Below are 10,468 nucleotides of genomic sequence, written 5' to 3'. Positions count from 1 at the left end.
CAGTATAAATACTCACACAATGTTGAATAAAACACCTTTGCTCCATCAGAGCTTTGGTCCCCGTGTCTTTCTTTCTTTCTCTCTCTCTCTCTCAGGCTAATTCTTTGGAGCACAGAGACCCGTCATGCTCATTCTCCTGACCAGGTTTCTAAGACTCTCTCAACAAGGCGCACTGTGCCTTCGCCCCCCTCGAGAGGGCGCCAGGTGGCTTCGTGAGCAATGCAAGCCCTGTGTCTAAGGACTTTATCGGTTTTCTGCGTTAACCAAGGAATATCATCCTCTTTCTCTCTCCCTTTTACTTTCTTATCATCGACTCCGGACCACCAGGTTCCAGTCCATTAAAGGACCTCAACACAGGATGTAGTTAGCAGAAGCAGAAGCACATCAACATCCTTCCTGCAAGTCTCACTGTGCAATTCTTTGATGAGATACTTTATAATAAAATTTTTCTTTTGCCTAATCTAGTTTGAGTTGGACTCCTGTCTGGTTGTCAAAAAGGAATCCTACCTAGTACACCATTTTCTCTTAGTTTATTTTTTAAAAGAAATGGGTTTTATTCCTTTTTAGCTTAAAATTGTCAGAAATTTTATATACAAAGAACAAATGATCTCAAGGGGATTTTTGTTTTGTTTTTTGTTGGTGGTGGTGGTGGGTTTTGTCTTTGTTTTTTTGCTGTGCCACATGGCTTGTGGGATTTTAGTTCCCCAACCAGCAACTGAACTCAGGCCTTCCACAGTAAAAGCACTGAGTCCTAACCACTAGACCACCAGGGAATTCTCAAAATATCTCAAGTTTTGAAGTGCCATTAGTAATGCCTAACACAAAAGAAATGTGGCTCTCTTTAAATACAAATTATATTCTTAATGCCAAAAGATAATCTTCAGTGAACTGCTTGAATTTCCTATAGAAATAAAAAAAAATCAGACATTATACTGAGCACTGTTTCACAATATTCACTAAGTAAGTCAAATGGGCTAAGAGTTTCTAAAGAAGGGGTGGAAAGAATATAAGAGATAGAACCCCATGAACAAGTGTTCAGAAGCATTTTGGCAAATGAAAAACTCTAAAGCATTATGTGAATGAGAAAATTGGGAATAGAAGAAAAGGAATATCTAAGCAAATGTGATTTATCCCCCAAATCCATGAATGTTAAAAATGGTTTTAAAATTCATGAATCATTCCAGGTAAATAACCTTACCACATTAATAAAATCAAGAAGAAAAATGATCATATCCAAACTCTGGTCTCTGTTTTCTTAATTTTAGTAAGACTACAGTTTTCTCTACAGATCATCCTTCCTGCACTGCAGTTGGAAGGTACCTGTAAGCATAAAGCCAGGACTATTCTAGGGCTCACCTCATTTGTTTTCATTTTCTCAAGGATTAAATTTCTGTGCTGCTTTTTGTCTAATGTCCAAAATCTTTGTCTCATATATTTTGTCCATCTAGTTATTTATAGGGGCTTCCCAGGTGGCCGCTAGTGGTAAAGAACATGCCTGCCAATGCAGGAGATGTCAGAGATGTGGGTTCAACCCCTGGGTCTGGAAGATCCTCTGGAGAAGGAAATGGCAACCTGCTCCAGTATTCTTGCCTGGAGAATGCCATGGACAGAGGAGCCTGACAGGCTACAGTCCATAGGGTTGCAAAGAGTTGGATACAACTGAAGCAACTTAGCATGCACAGTTAGTTATTTATAGGAGGAATGAATAAGTTTGATCCAAGACACTCTGTGATTAAAGTGACTTTTAAAAGATCACTTTATTTATGGAAGAGATTGTGAAAAAGGAAGAGTTACAGGCAGGGAATGAAGAAGCTATCACAGTAGTCCAAGTGACAGATTATAAATGGCTTGGGTTTGGATAGTAGGAGTGGAAATGGAAACAAGTAGACACATTCAGCATATGGCTTCCAACTGGAGTTACAGAACTTAATGTAATAGGTATGGCAGAGGCACTGGGGAGGGCAGGAAAGAAGAATCAAGGATAATATCTAAGAAGCTGGTGGTGCCTTGACTGTAACAGGATAGTTTTGGGTGATTTGGGAGGAAGGGCTACTCAGTTTTTCCTCTCCTGTTGCTTCTCCAGTCTTTCACTGCCCATTTTCTAATTTCACTGTGCCTTTTCTAGTTTTGCCTCACCAAAGTCCAACAAATTATTTGGCAGAATCAGATTCTTGGGCTAGTATGAGGCATGCAGAGAAAGAAAGGAAGAAGCTGTGGTCTCTTTTATTTAATCCGGTCACACTGTTTCAAAGATAGTTGCATTTGTACAAGAAATGAGTTCTTAAAGCCCTTGCATGTATCAAAAAGATAGGGCTTCCTTGGTAGCTCAGCAGTAAAGAACCTGCCTGCCAATGCAGGAGACACAGGTTCATCCCTGAACTGGGAAGATCCCACATGCCACAGGACAACTAAACCCACATACCACAACTGTTGAGCCTGTGCTCTAGAGCTCAAGAACTGCAATTACTGAGCCCATGAGCCACAACTACTGAAGCCTGAGCACCCTAGAGCCTGTGCTCCACAACAAGAGAAGCCACCACGATAAGCCATCAACATGAGAAGCCCACGAATGGCAACGGAAGAGTAGGCACACAGCAACAAAGACCCAGTGCAGCCAAAAATAATAAACAAATGAATGATAATAGGTTCACCTTGGATTCTATCCCTAGAGCCATGAACAAATGAAGAAAAAGATACCAGTTGGTATACAGAGTGATAAAACACAAGGATTTCTGGTAGAGACAACAACAAAGATCAAACACAATTTTTATAAGGAGAAAATGATTCTCATTCAGTTTCTTGTTAAATAACTGCTTCTTTTTCTATCACCTCTTAAAATTAGTCTTCATCGTCTTGGTAGAAACATACTAAGGTATACTTTAAGCTTAACATGATTCTACTGCCCTGCGGACAATACTGCCCAGCCCCAAGGCCCAGATGATCTATAGAGGTTGGCCTCCAACATTCTAAGTTCAGAATTCTACTCCATTAGCTATGGAAGACTGGCCCAAGGGAATGCACTTGACCCACGAGGAGCCAATCAAATTCCCTGGAAGGGGGTAGAATTTAAAACTGGGTGTAGAGATAATAAATTAATCTAAGTGAAGAAACTAACATACAAGTGTAACAAGTAAGCTTAAGACCTGGGGTGCAGCAGTAAGGCTTTTTCCTTGTAGGCTAGAAACAGAGAAGGCAGATCAGGAGAGAAAAGGAGAATGAAGCAGATATTAAGAGAGAAGCAGAAATAAAAAGGTAAAGAGACAAAGAAAATCCTGACATCTTTCCAGTTCCTGATTTCATCCTCTTCCTGAGTCTTTGAATTGCATGAGATATTCCAGGATCTATTTAAGAACATTTTCCATTTTTGCTCACGCTAACTGAAAATAGCTTCTATTACTTGAAAGCTGAGATTATTGATTAGAACCTTCTAGGTTATCTTTATACATGTATTTTCTTAGCATTATCTTTCTCATTGTACATGGATTTTCTCAATGTTATCCTTATACCAGTATATTACACTACTATTCTCTTCAATTTAACCACTAAATACACTCACTTATCCTATAACACATTAGGAACGGAGCATAGCATGAATTGGATATAAAATAACTTATTAATGTGGGAGTAAGATCTGTATTATATGAAGCCTGATTGGTTCGGGTAGTTTCTGTTGCACTGACAGGAATGTAACCAGATAACCTCCTCCAGGCAAGAGGCAGCACAGTATATATTACAGGGAAAAGTAAAAATCTGAGGAATCAGGAACCTTAGACAATAATATCTTCTGGCTCTTCTGGCCTCGTGAGCCATGGTCTTTGCTTGTCCTATTTCCTACCTGCCTCCCTAGCATTCTCAGCTAAGAATCTGCTGCTGCTGAAACCGCAGTCTGGTCTTTCTTACTTGGTTAGAGCTCTGTGGCTTTCCTGCCTGCTTTAGCCTAACCTCAGCTCTCATTACGCACACTAAGTTGAGATTTGCATGAAAATCTCCTTAGTCCTAAGTCAAATGGAAACTGAAAGCAGTTCAGGAAAGCTGAAACTCAGAGCTTGTCCCAAAGCACATTGCCCCACCACTTTTTCTCCAATGTATCTGCACCCATCCTGGGCACCCATCCTCAGAGGCAGGTTGCCTAGTAGTGGTATGGGGAGGTGAAGTGGTTGCCCAGGAACCTATGTAGTAAACAGGAGCAAGATCCTTGCTTATCTAAGGTACATACATTCAATTGCTTTTGCTTTTCTGCATCCCCAAATTTCTCATGGCTACAACTGACATAGTACTATGTCATATCTGTCATCGTCTAGCATATTTTACCCAAGATTCACTATCTTAAGTAGAAGGAAAAGTAGCATATAAATGGTTAAATCTTGAGCCCTGAAGTGAAAGTGAAAGAGTTAGTCACTCAGTCATGTCTGACTCTTTGGGACCCTGTGGACTGTAGCCCACCAGGCTCCTCTGTCCTTGGGATTCTCCAGACAAGAATACTGGAGTGGACTGCCATTCCCTTCTCCAGAGGATCTTCCTGACCCATGGATTGAACCTGGGTCTCCTGCACTGCAGGCAGATTCTTTACCGTTTGAGCTATAGGGAAGTTCTCTAGAGTTAGCCTTCCTGAATTTGAATTCTGGCACTTCTCTTTCTAGCTCTATGACATTAGACAGGTTACTTTAACATGTCTGTGCTTCAGTTTTCCTCTGTGTAAAAATATAGGTTGATAACAATATTCACTTTGAAGAATTGTTATGTAAAGAGCTTCTTGTAATAGTGATTGATACATATTAAGTGCTCCTCAATAAAGGTAAGTTATTACTATAACTCCATTCAGTGACTCTTTTGGTCTCAACCTTCAAAATGAAACTGAGTTTTCCATAACAATATAAAATGAGATATGACAACTGTTTCAGATTATTCACCAGGGAAACGTCTTCCTACAGGATTGCTGTTGTTTGCTATGTTGTGCTTTCTATTAAGGCTTAAGAGTATAGAGGACTTCCCTGCTGGTCCAGTGAAGACACTGCGTTTCCACAGTAGGGGGCATGGGTTCCATCCCTGGTTGGGGAACTAGGATCCTGCAGCCCTAACAATGGTAGCATTTAATGAATGACCATCTACTATCATCTACTATGCGCCTGGCTCCTAGCTCAGCATTTTACACACATTACTCTAATTAGTTCTCCCAACCACCTTTTTAGGTAGGTGCTATTACTGTTCTCATGCTAGGCTTCTGCTGATACTTAGGGTAAAAGGAAAACAAATTTTAAATATGTTAGTTTTCCTCTTAACTACTGACATTAAGTTGTAAAAGCTGTAGATTCTTTTTTCAATTTGGCTAAGTGATGGGTTCTTATCTAATTGGAATTTTCTTGTTTGATACATGTTAGTTTAAGAGCTGTAAACAAAGCCAAGTAAATAAATAATAGCTGTTTCAAATGAAGTGTAAGTTATGTATGTGCTAAAAATTGTCAGGAATTTTTCATGATTTTCCAAATACTTACAAATTGGATCTTACAATTCAAGCTTTCAAAACAACTTGAATTTACGTAATATATTTACTTTGTTCAAGATCTTTTTTTAAAGGAACTCAAGAAACTTATGAACTTTTATATTTTTTCTCTATAAAATTTTAACACTTATCCACACATTATATTGTATACTATTTCACCAGTGAAACACTAATAATGAATTCATATAAAACATCCTTTTAACCTTTATAGTTACCTGTTAAGAAGGTTCTCCACTTCTAGAACTTCTGCTATAGACTCTTCATTACCAGAAAGAAGACGAGCTTGAAATTTTCTGTCTTGGAAATCATATAGCATCACAATGATAAGACTGTTCAAATGATCTGGCTACCAAGGGGAAACACAGAGAAGGAATAGCATACAAATAACATCTAACAGCAATATTTACCATTCCATTATTTTTCAAGCGAGCAGGAGTATGACTATTTTCACATCATCTGATTAAACTGGGAGATAGAAAAGGACTGCAAACTAGAAAAAAAATTCAGTAAAAAATAAAACTTTCAAAAAGGACAATTTCTGGCATGTTCATCAAAATGAAAGGAGTACAATCTATATTAGAAACTTGGAAGTAGGAAAGAGTTAAGGCTGTGTTTTGAAGAGGTCTTAGCATTAAACAAACTAGGTATTTAAATCCCAAGGCTTATTTTTAGTGCTTTCTAAATAACACTCACGTGACAGCTAATTATATAAAAGTTATACACTTACTATTGTGGTACTTGGGAAGATATAGCTGTCTATTAATATAGTTTCCAAAATATCTTGATCTGTAAAACAAAGAAAATGTCTGTTATGAAAACACCAAAGCTGAAAATGAAAACTTTGGAATCAAAATACACTTTAGCCAATACTGCAAAATACTTTTACTTTCAAAATATACCTTAATTCTTGATAAAGACCCAAATTACAATGGCATAATGAAATATTTGTAATCTTTATGAATCCCAGACCCCTGTGACCCAGGCTCCACATGGTGGTGGTGTTGTTTATTGTCTACTTGCTAAGTTGTGTCCTACTCTTTGCAACCCCATAGACTGTAGCCCACCAGGCTCCTCGGTCCATGGGATTTCCCTGGGCAAGAATACTGGAGTGGGTTGGCATGCCCTCCTCCAGAGGATCTCCCAGATGAGGGATCGAACTCACATCTCCTGCATTGGTAAGTAGATTCTTTACCACTGAGCCACCAGGAAAGCCCAGGCTCCACATGGAATCATCATGGAAGTCAAAGGAGCATTATCTGAATAGCTGAGGTAGTAATAAAGGAATCTCAATCTTTAATTTATATCCTTGAAAAACATTAAAGAAGATCTAATTAATAATGTCTTATCCTTTTACATACTGTTGAATTCAATTTGCTAACATTTTATTTAGGATTTTTGTTCTATGTTTATGTTCATGAAGGATATTGGTCTATAATTTTCTCTTCATAATATCTTTGTCAATGTTGGTATCCAGGTTATGTTGGCCTTATAAAATTTGTGGGATATATCCCCTCTTCTTCTAGTCTCTGGAATAATTTGCACTAAACTGGTGTTATTTCTTATTTAAATATTTGATAAAACTCACTAGTGAAGACACTGATAACATTTAATCTAAGACCCAAATGACAAGGAGTTACCCATGTAAAGATCCAGGATGAGACAGCAACCTGGTCACAGGGATAATTACAAAGGTAATAAGTAAAAACATATGGACATATTTTGAAACCTCCACAGGGCAGATGAGTGCTCCATTTGTTATAATGACTTAACTATATATACACATCATATAACAAATGCTTTAATCAGTTAACAGAAAGCTAGGATAGCTTCAATTCATCAACATTTGTGGAACACCTCCTACATACACAGTACACATTGAATTTCAGTTTTTATCTAGGGGATGGGAAAACTAATAAGAAGCGACAAACTTGGGAGAACAGACTCCAATTTTCACAGGAAATCTTTCAGGTATCATATCCATGTTTTAGTCACCAATTATGGCTGTATTGTACAAGGCAATATCCCCATTTCACTTATAAGGAAAATGAAGTTTATAGTTTCACACTCCTAGTACTTGCAAACCGAATCCTATCTAATTCATAGTTTCTCAGCATGAGTCCCAATTTTTGTCATAGAAAATACAGTCATCATAAGAATGAAGGCCTGCTAGGACAGGAGACCTGCATAGGCTTTAGAACTTTGAGCAGTGGAGTTACTGGACTCCTAAAAAATATGAGAGGCAGAATGAAGGAAAAGAAGACAGAACATTTGTTTTGCCAACACTGCATTTTTTCCTTAGAGCTCTTGTCAATTGCGCAGAATGCACTGCCTTTATGTATCTCCAGTTTAAAGAATTTTCTCACACAGCAATATGAACATTAATTATGTATACTCTTTGTGTGGGCCGTGCATGTGGCATCTTAGTTCCCTGACCAGGGATCAAACAGATGCCCCCTGTATTTGAAGCATAGAATCTTAAACACTGGATCACCAGGTAAGTCCCTAATAATGTGTATTTTAGATAGTGCTTTCTATGTGATACACATTGTTCTAAAATGCTCTCTATATATTAATTCATTTAACCCTCTCAAACAATCCTATGAATTAGGTACCATCATTATCCCCATTTTATAGATTAGGAAATGAGGCACAGCATGGTCAAGTAATATGTTCAGGGTCACACAGCAAGCGGCAGATCACAGAGTCAAACCCAGGCAGTCTGATACCCAAATGCATTCTCTTCACATTATGCTGCCTTTCCTGTACTTACTCTTACAACACACCACACTGGCTAAATAAAACACACTGCTAACAACTGAGTTATCAGGACTTTTTGAAGATTGCAAAATTTACCTATCCTAGTTCAGCACAATAGCTCCAATTATCCCTCATCTCCCACTAATTCGAAACTCTTCTCTTTAGTCTCTTGAAGGGAACTCAATCCTCATTCCTCATGTTTCCAATGTAGAAGGCCTTCCCTAGAGAAACACTCCTAGATTCTCTCCCTACCTACTCATCACTCTACATGAAACGAAAATTGAGTTTATTTAGTGAGTGAAATTGGAAGAAAGAATGGGGCATATCTTACTCCCTACCCCTTCCACTCTTTGTCTGCCAGTGTTTCTGCAGAAGGTGGGCATGCATTCCAGACTGCTCTCTGCCATGTGCCTTGTGAGTTGGGTGGAGGGACTTGCATTTCTTCAGCTGTGTCTGGATTAGATGGAAAGTTCTAGTTCTACTTCTGAAGTATTTCACAAGCCTGCCTTGACTGACGATCTAAAGCCATGTCCCTGAACATTTTTTTTCTCTCTACTGGTTACAAACTCAGGTGTAAGAAAGTACAAGCTAGTTGCTCAATCATGTCCAACTCTTTGCAATCCTATAGACTGTAGCCCACCAGGCTCCTCTGTCCATGGAATTCTCCAGGCAAGAGTCCTGGAGTGGGTTGCCATTTCCTTCTGCAGGGAATCTTCCCGACCCAGGGACTGAACCCAGGTCTCTTGAATTGCAGGCAGGTTCTTTACCATTTGAGCCACCAGGGAAGCCCCAGGTATAAGAGGGGTGCTATTTATAGGACCCCTAAAACTCACACAGTCTGTCTGATCATCCCTCCCATCCTGGAAGAAAGATTGAAGATGTTTCTTCTTTTGACTTTCCCCTAGGTTCTCCTTCTCTATTTTTATTATGTGTTCATAGTGTTTCCTTCAGTGATCCACTTTATATAATTCACTTCTAAAACTTACATTTCAAGAATGCCAAGGCTGAAAGGGAATAAGATGGTAGAGTAGAAAGATGTGGATCTCACCTCTCCCCATAAACACACTGAAATAACTTCTATATGTGGAACAATTCTCACAGAAAACTAACTGGAAACTGGCAGAAGAACTGCTATACAACCAAGTTAGCAAGAAAGAGCTCTACGTAAGTGACTTGGAAGATAGAATAATGGAAATCACTAAATGAGAAGAGCAGACAGAAAAACAATGAAAGAACAAATGCAACATATGAGATCTATGAGATGATTTCAGACATGACAACTGACACATAATAGGTGTTACAGAAAGAAAAGAGAACAAGAATTGAAAGTGTATTTGAAGAAGCTATGGATGAAAACTTCCAAAACCTAAAGAAGAAAACAGATACCAAGTACAAGAAGGACAGAAGGTCCCAAACAAGATGAACCCAAAGATACCCATACCAAGACATACCATAATTAAAATGATGAATTTATTTTATCTTATTTGGCCATGCCACACAGCTTGCATGATCTCAGTTCCCCAACCAGAGATCAAACCCAGGCCACAGCAGTAAAAGTGCCAAGTCCTAAAAACTCAACTGCCAGGGAATTCCCTAAAACGACAAATTTAAAGATAAAGAAAGGATTCTAAAGGTGGCAAGAGGAAAACAAAGAGTAAGTTATAAGGGAACCCCATTATCACTATCAGTAGATTTCTCTGCAGAAAACTCTGAAGGTCAGAAATGAGTGGCATGATACATTCAAATTGCTGAAAGGGAAAAACCTGCAAGCTAGGATACTCTACCCAGCAAGATTATCATTTAAAATAAAAGAAAAAAAGTTTCTCACAAGCAAAAACTAAAAGAATTCAGCAATATTAAACCTACCCACATTTAGAAAACTTAGATCATGGCATCTGGTCCCATTACTTCATGGGAAATAGATGAGGAAACAGTGTAAACAGTGTCAGACTTTATTTTTGGGGGCTCCAAAATCACTGCAGATGGTGATTGCAGCCATGAAGTTAAAAGATGCTTACTCCTTGGAAGGAAAGTTATGATGAATCTAGATAGCATATTCAAAAACAGAGACATTACTTTGCCAACAAAGGTCCATTTAGTCAAGGCTATGGTTTTTCCAGTAGTCATGTATGGATGTGAGGGTTGGACTGTGAAGAAAGCTGAGCACCAAAGAATTGATGCTTTTGAACTGTGGTGTTGGAGAAGACTCTT

The 10,468-nt window shown here is 38.6% G+C and overlaps 1 protein-coding gene across 4 annotated transcripts in view; it reads right to left on the bottom strand.

Moving 5' to 3' along the window:
- NSUN7 (NOP2/Sun domain family, member 7) overlaps window positions 1-10,468 on the bottom strand; it is a 52,029-nt gene that overhangs the window by 33,171 nt on the left and 8,390 nt on the right. For all 4 annotated transcript variants that reach the window (XM_010858837.1, XM_010858840.1, XM_010858838.1 and 1 more), the window contains exons 3-4: window positions 6,228-6,286; window positions 5,716-5,846 (exon numbers count right to left, since the gene is read on the bottom strand). In XM_010858837.1, the coding sequence (XP_010857139.1) occupies window positions 5,716-5,846; window positions 6,228-6,286 (190 nt within the window). The remainder of the gene's footprint in view (window positions 1-5,715; window positions 5,847-6,227; window positions 6,287-10,468) is intronic.

The sequence above is a fragment of the Bison bison genome, unplaced genomic scaffold (assembly GCF_000754665.1).
Source record: "Bison bison bison isolate TAMUID 2011002044 unplaced genomic scaffold, Bison_UMD1.0 scf7180017864451, whole genome shotgun sequence".
NCBI lineage: Eukaryota > Metazoa > Chordata > Mammalia > Artiodactyla > Bovidae > Bison > Bison bison.
The sequence above is the reverse complement of the archived record's forward strand: the minus strand, read 5'-3'. Positions and strand labels throughout refer to the sequence as shown.